Source organism: Nyctereutes procyonoides, unplaced genomic scaffold (genome assembly GCF_905146905.1).
Source record: "Nyctereutes procyonoides isolate TBG_1078 unplaced genomic scaffold, NYPRO_anot_genome, whole genome shotgun sequence".
NCBI lineage: Eukaryota > Metazoa > Chordata > Mammalia > Carnivora > Canidae > Nyctereutes > Nyctereutes procyonoides.
In genome coordinates this window covers 7,961,794-7,981,685 of record NW_026575133.1, presented here as the reverse complement: position 1 = coordinate 7,981,685, position 19,892 = coordinate 7,961,794, and the positions used below count along the sequence as shown (strand labels likewise).

At 47.7% G+C, this 19,892-nt stretch overlaps 1 protein-coding gene across 2 annotated transcripts in view; it reads right to left on the bottom strand.

The window, feature by feature from the left end:
• Positions 1 to 4,864: 4,864 nt before the first annotated feature.
• CNNM2 (cyclin and CBS domain divalent metal cation transport mediator 2) overlaps positions 4,865 to 19,892 on the bottom strand; it is a 153,434-nt gene continuing 138,406 nt past the window's right edge. Inside the window, exons 5-8 of one of the 2 annotated variants that reach the window (XM_055300214.1) lie at positions 18,873 to 18,966; positions 15,925 to 15,990; positions 11,748 to 11,932; positions 4,865 to 11,052 (exon numbers count right to left, since the gene is read on the bottom strand). In XM_055300214.1, the coding sequence (XP_055156189.1) occupies positions 10,843 to 11,052; positions 11,748 to 11,932; positions 15,925 to 15,990; positions 18,873 to 18,966 (555 nt within the window). In that variant the 3' untranslated portion in view covers positions 4,865 to 10,842. The remainder of the gene's footprint in view (positions 11,053 to 11,747; positions 11,933 to 15,924; positions 15,991 to 18,872; positions 18,967 to 19,892) is intronic. The other variant, XM_055300216.1, reaches the window with a different exon arrangement.

The following is a 19,892-nucleotide window of genomic DNA, read 5'->3' as shown; positions in this document are numbered from 1 at the left end:
CTTTGACCCCTTCCTGTAATAACTGTCGGTCTTCAGGTGGGTTTAAGTTTGGCTAGTGACATCAACTTGACATTCTCTTAAAGGAGATATAGTTTGGCATGACTAGTGGTTAAATTTATAGTACTTAAATAAGTCTCACAACTTTTCCATGGGAAGTTCACAGGACTATGAAGTAATAAGACTTTCAAAAATGATTTTATAGTTAGGGAACATAATTCAGTAACATAGCTAAGACCATATTACCTCATCACTTTCAGTATGGGCTTTACATTAAGTTATGTCAAGAAACATTCTAACTGGTATTTCTTAGGAATATATGCTACTTTAAAAGTAATCAGGTTATGGGGGTGCCTGGGTTGCTGACTCGGTTGAGCAGCTTGATGTCTTGATCTCAGGGTCTGGCTCCTGAGGTCGAGCTCCACGCTTAGCAGGGAGTCTGCTTGAGATTTCTTCTCTCTGCCCCTCCCCTGCTTGCATATAGTATCTCAAATCTTTAAAAAAAAAAAAATCAGGTTACAGATAGCATTTAAATACTCTCCCCATTTTAAATTTTAAAGAGTATGTTTGTGGTCACCCCAGCTATTATTCAAGATGGAGATGTGCAGTTTGACACCATCTTAAATTTGCTCAAAGCCAAATAATTTCAAAGTGACTTATTAAAACTATAGAGCCTAACTTCTAATAGTACATTTACATACTTTCTGTTTTAGAGCAAAGACCATTATGAGCGCTTTGCTTTTAATTTACCACACTTTTTATATTGTGTTAGCCACATAAGATCTTATCTTTATAAGAGTTTCTTTTTAGCCAGATGTCTGACAGTGGATCCAAAGATCAAGGAGTGCACACAAGTTGAAGAACTCCACTGCTGGTCAGAGCTTTCTTCGGACCACCAAAACCTATTTTAAAGAGCTAGGATTCCATCAGCATCTAAGATGAGAGTAGTTTCTCTGCATATTATTTGTGTTGGAAAAGTGCTAGGGAATTAGGCAGTCCAGGGGCTGGCACTCAGGGCAGATGTAGTTGTGCTTGCTAAAACATCAAAGTGGGTTTCTCTGTTGCCAACTAAAGTTATGGAAGCTAAACTTAATGTTTTTGTTTTAAACCTGAGGCATTGTTAGATTGTGAGAACACAGATTTCTCAACTCTTCAGAATCTCTTGGTATTTGAAAAGCTCCGGACACCCCTTCTGGGGTGCTAGACTGAACTGCCAATCTTAGGGCGTGTATAGGATTGCCAGGGACCCTGGCACACCCAGCAGGTGGTCAGAGGTGCAGCAGACCACAGCCTGGCTGGGTTCCCTCGTAAGGGGACTTGCCTCATACATTCATCTCTACAGAGATGGTCAGTTTATTTTGAAAAATTAAAGCCAAGAAAGTTTAGTGTTCTATTTAGACCTTAAATTTTCTCCTGCCATACAGATAGCTCTGCTGAGACCCAAAATAAGCAAGCAAGCCCTTCCAAGCTACCCTTTCTACAATGCTTTTAGAAGTGGTTCTTAACAGAACTAGAATAACTTGGAGCTACAAATCCTTTAGTCATGTTACTGGTTTTAAACAACTACTTTAAAAAGTCACTTGCAGTGACATGTCAGACTTAAAAGTACTTTGTTCATGTTTAGATATTTCTAAATCAGATTTATTTATTTAAGAAATACTTTGTCAACAACTTTAAAGCCCTGCAATTTTTCCAAGGCTGCCAGAGCATTTAAAAATACTCTTATTCACCACAAATAGCCTGAGACAAACAAGTGCATATCTAAGCCTGCATTAAGGGTGGGAGCCTTGTACACATTCCGTGTTATGGAAACTATTTAACCTTTCTTTGATGGTGGGAAAAATGGTAACTATGGTCCAGCTATTGCCATACAGACAGTGGCCCAGTTTCTCACTTGGTTTAGAAATATATATCTCAGTACTTAGTTTTCTCATGACATTTTTTGTCTTGGTGACTAGAGCATAGGGCTCTTTCTCAAAGTTTTTTCTCAAGTAGGGCAATGTCAAATGATATACAACCTTGGGAGGCCCTTGGAATGAAATCTCTCCCATGGAGCTATCTGAGCAGCCTTAAAAATAGAAGAAAAAAATGACACACTACCATCAAACAGAAGGGAGGACATGCACAGCTGCCAGGAACAGAGCCAGGTGACTTCCAGTAAAACCCACATCATTCCATCCTCCACCTCCACTAACATGAACCAGCATTTCACACTGTTCTCACTGCTGAGTATGTAGAAAGAGAAAGCAAGTCTTCTAAAGAAAGAATGCATTCGTTTACAGAATAAATAAGGCTTCTTTTTTTCTGTAACCTGGCAATCTCAACCATTTTTCCCTGTCAGACACAGTATCTTCATCCCAAAGCCACAGCAATCTGACTTGTTCCAACAAGGATATGCAATTTCAAAAATAAAATATATGTAGTATTTTAAAGTTCCTCTGAAGAGCTTTAGCACAAAAAGTACTCGCAGTGGAACACATTTTACCTCAAGCTTGCTGACTCTTACTGTAAGTCTAAGTAATTTATATTTTCTAATTTAAACCAGTTTTTGGTCTGGTCTCTATGTTTCTTCCTACAAAGTAAGATCCCTTCGCTTCATCTTATTACTAGGAAAAAGGTGGATTACACATTGCTTCATGAATCATATTAGGTACAAGTAGGCCCCCAAACAGCCTGCTTTCCATTGAGCTCTTCCCAAAGCCATGTCTGGCCAGGGCTACAGACAAAGCCTGTAGAGTCTGGGCCAAGATCAACCTCACCACATGCACTGGAGCCCAAGCGGCTAAGTGCATGTTCTTCCCATGAAAAACAGCAACAGTCGTGAGTCTCACAAGTTCCTGAGATACTCTGAAGTATTTGCCCAGCAAACCTTTCCAACACTAAAAAAAAAAAAAAAAAAAAAAAAGGTTTATTAAATGTCCAGTCTTTTTTTTGAGAGAGGGTTCTCACCAGAAGTAATGTGTGACTTATGGGTATAGGAGTGAAGCAAGTAACTTTATTCTTGGACCCACTGTCCTTAAGTCAATGATGTAGCAGAAGCCTAGTAAGGAAATCAGCTCTATCTAAAAATTCCCATCCTGTATTAGCCTACTGTCGGAGCACTTCACAATCACGAATTCCCCAGCAGGAAGAACACTTTGACAAAGAACTGCAACTTCTCCCTTGTGTCCTTAGGGCTTAGAGCCCTCCACCAGGGGAGATGGCCTGCCACCAGAATGTTACAGCAAAAGGGCCTCATAAACCATTCCTTTTTTTTGGAATGGGACAGTATGAGCACAGATGTGAGGATCTTGGAGGAAAAACGAAAGTCTTACAAAACAAGAGTTTATTAGCCATCTAATCCAACTTTCGGCGCTCTACTAAAGAAGTGTCACTGTTGAATTTACTTTCAAAAAGTATAAAAATTCAGAAATCCACTCCAGATTATAAAAAGGTCGCTCATTCAGGATGTAGCAGTCATTTTCTCTACAAGGCTCTCTGGTGAGTCATAGTCTGTGTCCTTAGAAGTGCTGAGTTGATAAGAAGTGCTGGGGAGCATAATTTCTTATATGAAATAGGAACCCTAGAGCTTTTCTCATGGTAAAGTTTAGTAATAAACTTGTGTCCAGTGTGTCCACATGGGCACCCCATGGATACAGAGGGAAAACTCAGGAAAATCTCATCTTAACAGCAGGAAAAATCACCTCTCCTTTCCTTGGGAAATTTCCTGATTTGAACTCAGGACTCCTCTAGACAAAGTGAGTAAAGCAAGAAAAAGCAAAACAGCCAACTGGGACTCCACGTGTTAGAGAAATCCTTCCCTGGCCCTCCGTGCTTGCTTCTCTGCATCTAAGGAAAGTAAGCAGGCTCCCCAAAAGGTAACCACTGGAACATAGAACTACCCCGTTAATACTTCAAAGAAATTGGGGGTAATGACTGGGGGGCATGGTGATGAAGTCAGGTGTGTCTCAAAGCCAATAGTTCTTCATGAACTGTCCCCATCTACAGGGCAAGTGTAAGTAAAGCAGATTGCAGACATCAGGGTTAAACCACACGGTGCAGAAAATAAGGGACCAGTCAGAGCACGATCCTCTCTGGAGTGTAAAATAGAGACAGAGTGGAGGCCAAAAGATTCCAGAAAGACGTCATCGAGGGATAAGTCACAAAAGGGGATTGGGAACCTTGACCAGAAGATAATGCAGGGTCTGGAAGCACCTGAGTGATGCAGGTAAGAAGGAACCTAAAGACTTGAAAAGCAGTAGTGATGGAAGAGGATGGGGCCCCAACACTGGATTATCAGGGAAGGTGGATGCCCACTGCATCCTGAAGAGCATCTGAACACGACTCCCCAAGGTCCGGTCTGATGTTTGTAACTTGAGAATGAACATCTGTGCTCGCTACCACCGTTCCCCTAGGCTTTGCGGAGCAGAGGACCTACAGAGCCATTCTCCTCAAGAGCCAGCTGAGAGGCTTGAAGGAGGCCTCTGGTCTTGCCTAGGAAAAAACAGCTTGGACGTTTGCCCAGCTGAACTGTGTGCTGTTAGTGACTGAGCCGCCAATGTTGGAACAATTTGAGTGGATTTCCTCAGGGTCCTTAACTAAAATGAACTGATGGGACTATAATCCTTGCAAAGGAGAAGCCCCCCTCCCCCCTAACCTCCTCAGAACTGGTGGCACCAGACTCTATGGTAAAGGTGGAGGCACAGTTCTAGCAACCCTCTCTGGTACGTAAGACTTTGTGGTGTGTGTCCAAAGGAAATGCCCTGCTGTGTTGCCATGCCAACAGACAACCAATCCCAGCTTTCTCACCAGTACAGCCAGGCCACTGGGCAGGGGACTGAGGTTGGTGTTGCATAGATGGAAGGGGAAAGAGGGAACACACATCCGCTGGAAGGGTGAACAGAAAATCATCATTTATCTAAATAGAATAATAGAAATGAACAAAACCTTTTAAAACAATCACAAAATTTACAAATAAATTGGTACAAAATAAATAGGAGAGATTGTAAATCTACAACATCATTTGAATTATAAAATGCATTCATTATGACAATCAGCTCATGAAACCTATACATGTCATTTGTGCTTCTTTAGGCTTATGTACACAGCTCTGAATACTGTGTTCGGAGAGCTTCACTGCTGAAAAGCATGAAATGTACACTATAACACAGTAAATGCTGAGGAGGATGAAAATCAGACACAAAGCAGGGTCTTACTTGAGGGCCAAGGCAATGCAGGCGTTGGGCCTCAAAACCATGAAAAGGTCTATAAGAAGCCCAGATGGGCAGGCAGCTTCCATGGTCCCGAGAGACGGATTCTGCAATCCAAGGTAGGAATTTAGAGGCCATCACTATTGTGGGGCCAGTTTCCCAACCTGGCTTGGGAGGTGGAAGTGAGGAAGAAGGCTCTGGTCTCACATCCATGCTGTACCGTTATACAGAATAGACCCAGTCACCAGGAAACCACCTCTCAAGCATGTCGCAGATGTACTTGAGACCCCTACCATGACGGAGACAGGCCTCCATCCTCATCCCAAACACTAGTCCATCAGGAATATTGGTGAGCCCAGTAAAAGGGACCAGGGATGCTAGGGTCAACCTAAGAGCAGCAACCTCTTTATGGCAAAAACAGAAAAAAAAAAAAGAAAAAAAACCCACTGCTTTCTCACCCCTTTAAGGGACAAGAGAACCCTAGGCTCCATGGATGAGGGGCTCTAGAAAATATCTCGTCTTAGTCACAATGTACTAACAGTAGAGGCATATGTACATAATAAATAATAATATAAAATAAAGCATATACATTTGTAGATTTAAGACTCCAGAAATAAGATAAGTCAATGGACTGATACACTCCGCCTTCACAGTAGACTTCAGACATGGGGAAGAATGAATCAGAAGCTAAGCTGGGGCTCTCAGGGGAATGAAAGTCCTGATGCCTTACTCCTTCCTACTCCAGGAGCCTGAGACCGGCTAAGCATACCAAGGGCCTGGGCCTCCAACAAAAAGGGAAGGCACACCCAAGCCCCACCAGGTCTGTAAGAATTCTTCCCAGGGTGAGCCTAAGAAGAATCTGGCCCCAAAAGAATCACTTTCCAAGTGAATCCGTGTTGGGTCAGATGTGGGCAAATACCAGAAGATACCCTGCCAGGCAAGGCAAGCCATTCTTCCAGTTTATGTTTAAACTCAACATAAGTGGGTATTCGAACTCAAAGATGTGTACTAACTCAAGTCTTTCGTATAGTATGTGTTGGAGCTGTGTACATAAAAACCTTGCTATACAAATTCCTAGAACTTTACGCTCTTGCTACTAGAACCTTTGTTTCTAAATGTTGCTTCAAGTACAGCCTGGTATTTCCCATCGGAAGATATTTACAATGAGTCTAGTGAAATGTCAGTGGCTCTAGCATACACAGAAAGATTACTTGTGTAGAGCCAACCACAAAGGTCTAAGAAGCCGAGAAAGTCCCCAGCCCAAGGCAGGAGGAAAGCTGCTCCAAGGTCTGCAATTGCTATGAACTGCCATTGCCTCCTTCTGTCCTTCGGGCTGACCAGGGACTCTGGGAATCTTCAGACAGGGCAGAAGGAAAACCAGCAGGTAAGCACTCACTGCAGGAAGAATGCCTGCGAGTGTTAGAGGAAGAAGGCCCACTGCCACAGCCTGGAGGGACGGTGACATCAGCAAGCTCGCCCTCAAATGGAGGCAAATGAACCTCATCTCAGAGTTCCCTGAACTCATCTCTCTTATCAGCCCACTTGAATACAAAAGAAATATGAAAAGATAAAGATCTGTAAATGGCCCTGAGATATAAAAATCCACTGAGTAGGTTGCTCATTGATAAATTTACATCGGAAAATTTCTGAATCACTCCAAACCACTTTCGTACTCAGTTCTCTAACTCCCTCCTAACTTTGCATTCATCTACAACTGACACAGACGTCCTTCCTTGCTGGATGGAAGCACCACGAGCGCAGAGCCTACAGTGGAACCAAGCCCAGCCCAGAAACCATGTCCTTGGAAACTGCACCGGCGCCCCAGAAGCCCCCACATCCTGAATGGCCAGCTCCGTCAACCCCCTGCAAGAAAAACCTGTCTCTGGGGTCAAAACTGGCAGGGCAATCATTCCTGCTGTTCATGCCACCAGAGAACTTGAGGCGTGACATGTGCCACGTCAACCCTCCCCTGGCAGCTGTTTCCAAGTTGAGGACCCTTCCTGTACTGGCTCAGAGGAGTCTTTCGTTGGTGATCACCCCTGGCCAGCCCTGGAGGAACCTTGGGATCTTGGCCCAGGATGAGTGAAGAGGGCCATAGATCCCTGGCTGGTTTTCAGAAGATGATAGGGTTGGGGTTTGTTCTTATTTTTGACCAGCCAGGACAGAGGCTCAATCAGCCAAGGGCCTCCTGAGGTCTGCTTCTCAACCTGAGAGAAGTGGGGGGCGGAAGCTTGTGGTCCCTGCCCAGCCCAATTCCTATTACCTCCACTCCTAGGGAAAATGCAGTTCTACTTGTACCTACCACTACTTTCCTAGACTTGGAAAGCTGATCCTTTAGTGAGATGGTACTGGGGATAGCACAGGGAAACATATTCACAGTTAATGTTCCATATTGATGTGAAGTTCTTCGTTCAACCTCTGCACAGAAGTTCCTTAAAGTTACATTAGAAAGTGGCAAGGTATCCTACTTCCTCCCACGTGGGGAAGCCAATCTTGTCAGCGTGGGCAAGGAGGGAAGTGAAGGTGAGGAAGGAGGGAAGAATGGGGTCAAGTGGTATGAAATTACGTGAGAACCATGGCTTAAACTAGTTGACTGGCACCCCATATCCATGTACATACAGATCTTAATGTTCTGTTTTCCTAAAACTTTAAATACAGGATTTTGAACTTGCCTGATAAATATGAACAGAGACCAACAAAGGGAAAGAACCTGTAGGGTAGTAGGGGGAACAAAACCCTCTCATTTATAACGACAAAGCAGACTGTCCTGAGAACATCCAGATACTAGGGATCCAGTTGCAGGTGGAACCTTTGGGATGCTACAGTGGCTAGAATCAGGAGGAGGCCCTGTCTGGTCCCACCGAGCCAGGGCCGCAGAAGCCACGGCAGACGGGGGCTGGGCCCGATAGCGAGGGCTCCAGCAGCATTCGAGACACCAGCACCCGTGTCTGCTGCAAAGCCCACTCCCCTCTACACTTAAAGCCGGCAGCCCTAGGCAAGGCTGATCTACTGGCGCTGCATTCTGAGACCTGGCCACTGCACACGGAGATCTCAAATACTCAGTGCCCTTCTCTGCCGGACTCTCCCCTTTATAGACATGACTGCACAGAACGTCTAAGCCACAATCATCCTGCTGCCCAGTGAAGCAATGAGCCAGCGCTTCTCCTTCAATAGCCTGAAGTTAGTTTCCAGAGGGAAAGCAGGGCCCGGGGCAAGAATCTGCTCACTCAAGACTGAGTGTGATCTGAAGGGTCTTGAGCTTTTCCCAAAGCAGATATTTAACTATAGCCAGGAACGATTTTCAATTCTCTGTTGTTACAAAATATGAATAATCAAAGGTAGAGAGTGGTGTACAGAAAATAAATACCAACTCGAAAGACTAAAGTTTCATCCTCTGGGCGTAGGAGCCTCTGCTGCAAAGCCATCCCTGCCAGCACTTTACAGCAGACTTTTCAAAAAGCCACCACACTGAGTAGGGATGATAGTGATGACAAGTTCTTGGTTTCTCTCTGAAGTCAAGGAGCCAGCAGCTGGAATCCCCGGCCTCTCACAGAGCTTTAGGATTCACAAAGGAACCGTGGGGGCTCTGAAAAAGACCCAACACATTAACCCTGCTTCCAGCAGCTCCTTCCAGTAGCAAGGCACCCTGAGACAGGCCGCATGTGGAAAGGCAGATCAGCAGGGACTGGGCCAAGGGGGCAGAGTTCCGAAAGTCAGAGGAACCCCGGCGTGGCAGGGCCAGGCTCCACCAACCCAGCGGGGAGGCGAGTACTGTCCAGGCCGGGAGTACGAGCGTGGTGCTTGGAGGGGGGCCGCTCCCCTTGCGAGACCCACGGTTCACTTCCTTATGGGGATAGTCCCAGTTCCCACGCCACACTGGGGTTGTGCTTGGCTAGATGCGTCTTAGAAACAGACCTGCTCTTGGATGGATCTGTTTATAAAAGGGGATACTCGGGGTGCAGGGTCCCACTAACATGAAGCTACAGAGTGGGGGCTCCATCCCATGGCGGCAGGTTGGGTGCCAGTAGTGGGCCACTCAGCCCCCTTAGGGGGCACCCCGTGACCCTCACCAAGGGGCATGGCACCCTATGAGGAAGACCCTCCGGGCGGACATCCCAGAGGAAATACTGTGATAAACGTGCCTGTGACACGGGAGCCACCACACTGCTCGTCGGGAGGCAAGCCTGGCGTGCTGCTGGGGGCTCCCCAACCCCAGCTCGCATCCTCCCAGAGCCCTACCTTGGGGGGGGGGCACACTCCTACCTTGAAGAGGGAGGAGGAACCCGCTGCCGGGCCCAGGCCTTCCCTTCAGTCAGCGGGACCCAGGGGAGAGCCCTGGCTTCTGGGCTAGGGCCTAGAAGCGCGCGGGCCGCCCTGCGGTCACTGCGTCGGAGGAGCCCAACTCGGGGTGCGGCGTGGCCCACAAAACGCACACGCCCCTTGGGCTGACACTTGGAACAGATAAGATAGTTAGGAACCCAGTCACTCAAGGAACATCTCCTGACACTAATTTCACTACGCGGGATGAATTTGGTATTAAAATAAGGCGGAGACACACGTGAAATGGCCACAACACACATTTGGCTTCTGAATCCCTGTTTGGGGCCACACCGGCCCTGGCGCACGGTGGAGGGGGCGCACGGGAGGCGGGGCACGGCGGTCCTGGGGCGAGGAGCCGGGGAGCCGGGGAGCCCAGGAGCCCAGGGGCAGGGGCGAGGAGGCGCAGCCCCGCGGAGCCCCCCGGCCCCGCCCCGCGGGCCTCCCCCGTGCCGCCCCTCGAGGCCCGGGAGGACCGCCTGCGCCCTAGGGCGCCCTGGCTGCGGGGCGCAGGGCCGGGCGCGGGGCGCGGGGGCGAGGATCCAGGCTGCAGCAAGGTCGGTCGGGATGCAGCCCGCTTGCCTCTCGCCAATGATAAACCGTGGCCTTAAAATTCATGAACATTCATTTTGGTGATAAAAATTCCTTAGAGGAGCAGAAATCACATTCCAAGCAAATGTTAAACCTCTCTGAGGGAAAGGACGCGGTTAAACGTTAACTTAAAACAACACTGAGCTCGCGGAGGCGGAGGCGGAGGCGGAGGCGGCGGAGGGGGGCCCCGGGGAGGGCGCCGTGCCGGCCCCGCCCCCCGCGGCACAGTTTTCTTCATTCATCCTTCAAGTTCCACAGCGACACGGCCGTGGGGGGGGGGGAGGAGGAGGGGGAGCAGCCAGTCCGTTGGGCTCAGGTCACCTCACGGAGTCACGGCAGAGTTTCAGACACAACAATGTACAACTCTGCAAAAGACACTGTTTAAAAACATCATCTCTTGGGAAAAAAATAAAATAAACCGCAACAATTTTCAACTTCATGCAAATTGAGGGAGGAGGAGAGTGAATAAAGATAGAAGGTACAACTGAAAAAATAAACATGATTCTATTTGGGTGGAAGAAGTTCATCTCCAAAATCTCGAATGCCATGTCCTGGCTGTTGGCGTCACACCTCTAGCTTCTGTGCCCGCCCTGGCCATCCTCCGCGGCGGCTTCCGGGAAGGGGACAAAGTCTTTGGTCTCAGGATGTTGCAGGACGCAGCATGGCACACAAGCTCACGCTAATGGGGTTCGTGGTCGGCGGGCCTGGGGCCTCGGGAGTTGGGGGGCGAGGGGCAGCGGTGGGCGCTCTAGATGGCCCCTTCACTGTGCAGGCTGTGGTTGGCCTTGTTGTGTGTCACACAGTTCTGTTCATTGAGCAGGTTGGCGGTCTCGTCTGGCAAACCGTCGTGCAGCTCCGTAAGAGTCAATTCAATTTTAGTGTTTTCACTGTCTGAAGACTGAGGGGTTTTGTCCATCCGGGATGCCATCAAGGCATTTTGGTATTGCTGTCTTGAGATCTGGGGCCAGAAGATGGTACAGAAGACAAACGAAGACAATGCTTATTTTTACGTGTTCCTATCTCGACTTCGTATTACATGTTAAAATCTCCCACCCCAGCTCCCCCAGAAAGGCCCCTCAAAGTTTTTCTAGGAAAATATCATCCTCATGTATAAACTGAGTCACCTTGCAAGTTCAAGTGAACTCTGGCGAACAAGTCAGTGTTTACTGATCTAAGCCATTTCCAAATTTTCGTCTCAAAATTTCAGAGACTGGAAAATGGAGATAGGCTTCCACCAGTGGAAGTTGGCTCGTTCTTCAGAAGACACCTTTATTTCAGACTGAGACAAGAACCCTGTCTGGGGCAGAAGAGAAACAGAGGGTTCTTCCCACCCCATCTCAGCAAGTCTTCGGAGACTCCGACCTCAGCCCTTCTGTGGCCACCCGGACTCACTGGACTCACGAGCTCACGAGGACTTGCTGAGAGAGGTTCCTCCTTTTTCTGCCTCTGGCTCTCACTCCCTGAAAAAGCCACATCTGACTTGGCAGCTCTTTTGACAGAGCCAGGGAGATAAGTGTTTTCCGGAGCCTAAGTCTCGGTTGGGCACAGGAGCTGGAGGTAGGGCAGCCCAAATGGGCCGGGGAGCCAAGCCACCTGCTGCAGCAGGTCCCCTCCGGCGGCCAGGCCCCGCCAAAGCACGCGCTCCCCTCTCACCTTAACGAACTGAAGGTCAGAGAGGGCCCGCACTGAGTAGTCAGGGATGTAGACTTGAAGGAACGAGGAGGTGAGCTGATTGTTGCTGCTCCCCAGTGTCGGCGTGACTGCGTCGATCCGGTCACTTCGGCTCAGAGAGTCTGAGTGATTCAAGCCACACGGGCGAGGAGGCGACTTGTTTTCACCTAGACACGGAGGAAAACAAACAAACAAACAAACCACCCATAACCTTTTAAGTGAGGTAGACAGAACCAACACAGTCAGCTCTTTATTTTCCAAATAATAGAAAGTAGTAATTAATAGACCAGTTCAATCAGCTTAACCCAGACGCGAGGGCTGTACAGCTCACCACCTCGACGGCGGCCTGCTGTCTGGAGGGTTCCATCAGTTCTGCTGCTCGGCCCGTTCCTGCAGGCGCACATCCTCTCTCTCTCTCTTTCTCTCTCTCTCTCTCTCTCTCTCTCTCTCTCTCTCCCTCATGCACACACAATCCCTCCCGAGTGAGTCTCTGACAGCGAGGTTCCCAGGCTGCACACCTGCGTCAGGAGCATCCCCTGGGGCTGCGAAATGCACAGGCCTCAGGCCGACTAGGCCTGAATCACAGAAGCTGCTGGATATACCACACAGGGCACAGGAGGGCAGCCCTTCGTTACTTTGCCACGAGCAAAGTACTCGAGAATGTTGGTAAATCAATACGTGTTTTAAAGGGATCAAAATAGTTCTGTGTGCTCATACCACCCCCTCTCCGCAGCCGAACCTATGATCTTTGTCTCTGACCCCAGTAAAATCCCCCTTGGGCAGCCCAAGGGTGTCTCGGTGTTTCGGGAACACTAGACGACACCAAACTCTTCAAAGGCCTGAGGGAGCATGGGTGCTGTGCTGTAAGAGGGGGTCTGCGAGGAGATGGACCGGACTCGTTTATTAAAATAAACTGAAGAGGAATTCAGCGAGTCTAGTGTTGCTGCTCTCAAAAGGCAAGTTGACCGGAGCTTCGAACGTACGTTTTGTTGAACATAACCCACCCCGCACCCTCGTCGGAGCTTCCTCCGTTTTTGCTTTTCCAATCAAATCTACTCCACAAATATTAAGTGCGTGTTCACAGAGGACAGGTCCTGACCTGCGTCGTGTCGCAGGACTGGAGGGGACCCCTCACTAGAGGAGCTGCCCTCCGCTGGTCCTGCTCTTCCGCATCTGTCATCACGCCCAGCAGCCCAGCAAAATCCCCCGTCTCGGGCTGGCGTGGCCTCCCTCGCCCCGTAGAGCTCCACCGAGGGGCCGCCATTCCTCTGCTGCTTCAAACAGCCCTTAAGTGTCTGAAGATGGTTGCGTTTGCCTTAAGCCTCTTCTTCTCCAGGCTAAACACTTCGATGTCCTTCATGCCACATGTTCTGCCACCCCTCACCCCCTTCCTGACCACCATCTGACGAATATTCCTTCCGCTCAATAAATGTCCCTCCTCAAAATAGGACCAGGACAAAACACGGCGAGTCTTCACTGAACCTTTAGCGGGCGAGTTTACTTTCTCCTAAAACCGTCACAGCACACTTCCCCTACGATTTTATCAAAACCCATTTTCTATTGTTCAAATTAAACTCAAAGTAGCCGTTCCTCTGGTTGCTTTCCCGTATCCTTGAACACAACAGGGCAAATGAATAATTTATCATGTTTTCTACTTAGCAGAAAGGAACTTTGATCAGATGACCCGATGTCGTGAAGCCTCAGATTAAAAGATGGATAATGGTTCCCACCTCATAAAGTCATGAGGATTCCAGAGGAGATAATGTATAAAGTGCTTAGCACAGCATCTGACACCTAATAAATATCCCATCAATAAGCCTTGTTACCAGTACTCTGTTTCCTGTTGGCCTCATCCCAGGCCTCTCCGCTCTGCGCTACCCACAGGACTGAGCCTTTCTGTACTTGGGAAAGTTTCACCTGGGCTGACAGATCGAACCCTCAAACCTGTTTTTTGAAACAAGGGATCCCACTGTAGCCCTGGGCTTGAGCCCCAGATCGCACCACCATTTCTATAGACAGTATTTACCCTTGGGTGTGATGATTTAAAGGTTAAGAAGGGGCACCTGGGTGACTCAGTGGTTGAGCATCTGCCTTTGGTTCAGGTCGTGATCCCAGGGTCCTAAGATTGGGTCCCGCAACAGGCTCCCTGTAAGGAGCCTGCTTCTCGCTCTCCCTCTCGCTCTCCCTATGTCTCTGCTTCCCTCTCTGTATCTCTCATGAATAAATAAAATCTTAAAAAAAAATTAAGGATAAGAAACCGAGACATGCAGAGGGCACTGTGCTTACTGATCCAACTGGGTGCATCAGCAGTTAGAGGTCAGAGGCCTTCCTTCTGAGTCTTCTGTTCTTTCCTCCTGGGGAGGATTCCAGGGCAATCTCTCGGCTTTCCCCAGGGTCTCTAGACTCCTAGTCAGCTTTCTCTCAACCCACTGCCCTTGGTTCTTGTGAGATGAGCCCTCGCTTTCATCAGGAACTCACTGCCTGGGTCCCAGTCCCAGTCTGAAGTAGACCCTGTTTCCCGGGACCCCTTCTGTAGCAGTGTGACAGGGACCCAGTGCAACCAGTGGTTCATCAACACGCAGTGAGAAAGATGAGTATTCGGACCCAGGGGAATAAAGAATTTAAGTGGCCAGCTCCCAGCTCAGGTCATATTCTGTTGCCAAATTTATGTGCCAAATTTTTATAATTATGATAAAATCTTTCCATTTTTAACCCTCTTATGCCTTCTCAGCATTGTTTTTTCTGCTTTGTAGTCATTTCGCCTAGGAATTCTTTCTTTTTATGAGTAAGCCAGAAGGATCCTATACAGAAACATTCCCAGCCTCCTCCCTTGGAACTACAAAGCATTTTGGAATAGGCTGGAAATCACTGGTTTAGCTCAACCTCCACTTATTTGGTATCATATTATTGTAATGCCAGGATCCTGAAGGCCTGGGCCCACAAAATGAATTTTTTTTTTTTAATTACAGGATCAGATAGAGTAGACACAGCTAAGAAATCTCTAAGTTTTGCAGGGAAAAGTGAAATACAAATAACATTTCATGAGCTTCATCCAAAAGTCACTTTACCTCAGCATCTGTGACATTTTGAACAGGTAGCAGATGCCAGCAAACAAAATGGGGAGAAAAAACACAAAAATACATACATATCCACAAATACATATTTTTGTGCATATGTATGTGTGTATGTGTGTGCACATGTATCTCCTGCCAGCTGGTTTGAATCAAACAGTCCTACAAATAATACCTTATCCCCAAACACCTCAAGCTTTTTCAGAGCAAAAACTTGAGGGAACGTTAGCTTCTTTCTAGGACATGTATTGTTTCTTTTACTAAATATCAGCGTTTGAGAGTTTTTGCTGAAACTGGATTATGAAAATGCCAATTTCATCAGATTTTAAGATATAAGCTGTGTAGAACAAAATAAATACAGAAAAATTGTATTACCAAAAGCTCAGCAATTTTAATTAAAGAAAGATTAAACTTTTGCCTTTCTTTTTTGCTGCTGGATGTATTAGCCAGGCATGACCAAACTCTCCTGCAGGGCAGCGACCAGCAGCTGGTGAGGAATGTGCACGGCACTAATTCAAAAACAAAGAGAGGGCCACCTGCCTGTCAGAGGGCGGAGATGCATGGGCCCCATTCACGTGGAGGCTGGAAAAAATGAACAGAACCAAGAATGCCCAGGTCTCTGCAGACAGGGCTTCTGTTCACTGAGAAAACTTCACAGTCCTTGAGGCTTTGGGGTGCATGTGTCCCATATAAGCATCCTCAGGTTTTAAGGTGCTTGGGGCCCCAAAGAACCCCCTTGGGCTGCCCTGAAAACCCTAGGTCAGCAATGTGGGCGGGAGTGGGGGGGTGCGGGGGGCAGGCAGGGAGCAGTGATGCTCCAGGTCAGAATCACCCTCACTCTGTGCAGGTCAGCATTGCTCACGCCACGGAGCCCCTGTCAGTGTCCTGGATCCTTTCCACAGCTGCTGTGGGCTTGTATTTCCCAGGACAGCTCACTCCTGAGTCAGCAAACGTGGAGTTTGAGAACTCAAAGAGAAACTGCAAACAGCTTTGACCAAATCAAGGGAACAGATCTGGCCAGCCAGGCTTTTGTGGGGGGTCAAGGGAGGCAACCGGAAGAAGTATGAAAAGGAAACATGCAGAGTTACCTGGAGAACCTGCTGCTAACAACTCTGTTCTGCTGACAACAAAGGTACGAGACAGGGACAAAGGAACTGGAAAATGGAGAAAAACAGGGTGAGACCGTATCACTAGGCAAGAAAGGAGATCTCTGCACTCAGGGCACAGGAGCAGACACCTGTTCTACTAACATGAGCGTTCACGTCCAGAAATACAAAGCCCATACGATATTAGGGAAATTAAAAAGGCATACACGCTGCTTTCCAGGAAGTGGTATACAGGGAGCCTGGAATCAGAAGAAATCCTATTCAAATGCTTCTCTACTAACCTAGAAATCTCTTAAGCCATTAATGCCCTATCGGGGTTTATAGCTCAAAATGTGCTCTTCTTAAGGATTTAAATCACAATGAGCCCCACGAAAGGCGGGGGAGCTCCATTAATCACCTGCCCCAAGAGCATGACCCAAGCCGCCTGCACCAGCAAAGCCTACAGCATCCCTACCTATGGCAAGCAGTAAGTTATTCGATTCACTGACATCTTTTGTGTCATGATAATTTTGACCTGATATTTTGAATTGTTTTGGAATACTCTGAACGTTCAAAGTATCAGAGGAAAGTAAATCAAGAGTGCTATACACAGGTCTGCTGGGAATTGGCAGACCAAAGTCATCCTCATCACTGCTTCCTCAGAGAGCCACAGGTCCATTTGATTGAAAAGTCCAATCAGCACTGCCCTACCTGGCAGGAGTCCTATTTCCTGGGCAGGGTTTTTTGTTTCTGTTTTTAAATTGCAGTATAATTGACATACAACTGGGCGGGCCTTGAAACTGATTACTGTAAGATTTTTCTAGGCAATCAACATCAATAAATAGAAATATTATCTTGAGATTATAGCACTAATTGTATCTCTCAGTGAATATACAAAATCCCAAATCTTATTTGTGAAGTCATACACTGGGCTTTTGCATTAAGATGCTATTAACGAGATCCCCTTCCTTCCTGGCATTTCCCAACGAGGCCAGTCTGCTGCAGCCCCACAGGCTTGCTGTATGCGAGACCTGCCTCTCAACATTTCTGAATGGCATTTGCCAGTATGTGAATCCACAGTTCAGTATAAATTGGGCCAATGTTTAGGTTTCAAGAAACAGTGATCAATAAGATGGTACCCTTACACTTCCTTCTTTTCAAAGCCACCTTCTAAATCTGACTCTGCTAACCCAGGGCTAATTTGAAGTTGGCTGCCAAACAACAGTTACAAGCTCAACACCCAACTCTGACACCGACATTTCCTCTGTGCTTTCAAACTTAAAAAGCACTCACATTGTATTCTTCTAACAATCACACGAGGTAGCCTTATGGTATCCTGTTAATAAGGAGGAAGCTAAGGACCTTTCTCAGAGGCAGCCAACCATATACAGTGGTCCTCCCAGACTAGTTAGGAACCTCCCTGCCTCCTCACTAGCAGTGAGAACAGAAGATCACCTTCAAGTTTACAGCAGACATGATTAAGTGGGGTTAGATAGGCCCATGTTCACACTGGTGTTAGTCAGCAGTTGACAGTGGGGAGGCTGGCCGATGTGGCCAAGCACCCTAGGGTGGGATAGTGAGAAGATGCGTCTGGGGCAGGGGAGGCTGAGGGACATGAGAGAATCCTGAACACCTCCTTGGCTTTTTAACTGTAATGTAATATCCTTGGATGCCTGGGACACTGTGTGGCCTGGTGACTGAGGTCACAAAAAGAGATCTGCCTGGAGGTATCCCCTCCCCTTTGGAGACTGGTTTCCAGAAGTGGCCTAGGTTGTTTTAGGATGGGTTATTTCTAAGTTTGGGGTTTGTAAGTTTCCTAGCATAGCATGTCATTTGGCACTGTGGCCACAAGGTGGCACTCCAGCACCTCTGTTTACCTGTCCACACTGGTCCAGCCAGGGTAAGGCAGCAAGCACATGCACACCGCAAAGCAAGCAATGCCCCAAGCCAGAGGTATTTGTGCTCCCTATTCCTACTAGGGCAGATACCAGTTGCTGGCATCTTGTGCTCAGAACACTTAGTTGACACCCTGTGGCATACCCATCATTAGCTGGCTGACTCAACTGACCAGCTGTCTAGACAAGACCCAGCTCTAGTCAATAAATACACATTTACAGCCTCATTCATCTGCAGGAAAATGCAAACTTTAAAATCTCCAGAACAGTTAACATTTTAAAGGCTCAATAACATTTAGCAGTGGAAGTAGAGCAACTGGAACCCCTGTCAGCAGAGGCAGGCTAGCAGTGTGGACTGCTACGTACTGTGGCAAACTGCAAGGCAGGAGCTACTAAAGCTGCAGATGCCATGTGGGAGCCCACAATTCCACTCCTACACATATGCCCAAAAGAAACGCACACACACTCACCAGAACACATGCACGAATGTGCACGGCCACCCAATTCATGGTAGCCCCAAACAGGAAACTACCCCCATGTCCATCAGCAATGGAAAAATACACTTCACATGATGTGACACTGCACAGCAATGAGAAGAAATAAGGTATAAAGCACACACAGCAATAATGATGAATGTGACCAGGACAACACTGGGTGAAAGAAGCCAGGCTTGATGTAATATGTCCTGTAGAAGTTCATTTACACCAAGTTCAAAAACAGGCAAAACCAGTCTACTAGCTTAGAAGTCAAGGCAGTGGTGTGGGGAACAGTTCCTAATACAGTGTGGTGGTGGGGAGGGTGGTTTGTGGGGTTAGTGATGTTTGTTTCTTGAACTGGGTGCTGCTCTACATGGAGTGTTGGCTGTGTGAAAATTCATGGGGGCAGAGACTTATGATTGGGCAGGGCAGGGGGGCATCTGGTATATGCGATATGTTTCAACAAAAAGCTCAAGAAGTTGATAAATAGGGCTAGCCGGCAGGTACAGAAAGGGGACAGGAGAAGAGTATTCTATCTTAAAGCACAACCCCGCCCAAGGGGCTGAAAAGGAGAGCTCACCTGGAGAGGCTGTGAGGGCCATCACACCATAGTAGGAGAAAGCACTGGCTTCGAATTTCATACCTTCTTTCCCAGCTTCTACTTCCACTTTCCCCTGTGAGAAGAAAAGGGGGAGGAGTGTTTTCAGTCCAGTTCCAGGAATCTCTCTGCAAATTCAATGCAAGATTTGTCCTTCCTCAGATTTTTGTCTAGAATTCCTTTCCCAACCAGCTCTGGGAAGTAAAGCCTCAAATGCTCTTTCCCACTTAGAAAAGAGGGTTAATTCATCTTAAACAGGACAATTGGATTTGGCTGGAAATGCAGAGAGAACAGTGAGGGTGTGAGGTTTCATTTCTGTGAGTCCACTTAGTATTTTCCCAGCATCCCTAGTTCATGCATGGATCCTTCAGGAGCTCTCCAGTAATAAAAACATGGTGCTCTCTCCCCATCAATTGGGACAAACACTGGGAAAGATGGGGTCTTGCAGGAGCTCAGAGCTGGAGCATCATTGGGTCTGGGTTAACACTGTTTGTGGCCATGGGCTCCAGGGATGGAGCTCACTCTGGTCTCACAAACACAGTGTGGGGTGTCTGCAGGCAGGACCTTTATGGCCCAGACCCCTGTGGGCACCACTGCACCTCTCAACTTCCACCTCACAGTCTTGGGAAAGCACCATAGCAAGCCCTTCTTCCATCAGGATAAAACCTCTCCCGGAAGTCTTCCTTTGCCTTCTCTTTCTCTAAGTTGTCTAAAGCCTCACTCGTCGGTTCCTCCAGGGCAGACTGCAGATGCCTGACTCATCCTGTTAGCCTTCGGGTCCACTATGACCCCCGCATGGTGGGTGCCCAACATGCATTTCCCAAGCCACTGGAACATCCTAGTAAGTGAGCTCCAGGTTGGGATTTCCAAGCCAAGGGCCAGAATGGCCTTGTTCACCATACCTATAGCTGCCCCTCCAGTGACAGGCTACCTTTATGGTACTTCCTTTATGATGGGTAAATAAAAATAATGGCACCATTTATTGAAGAGGAACTAGGCTAA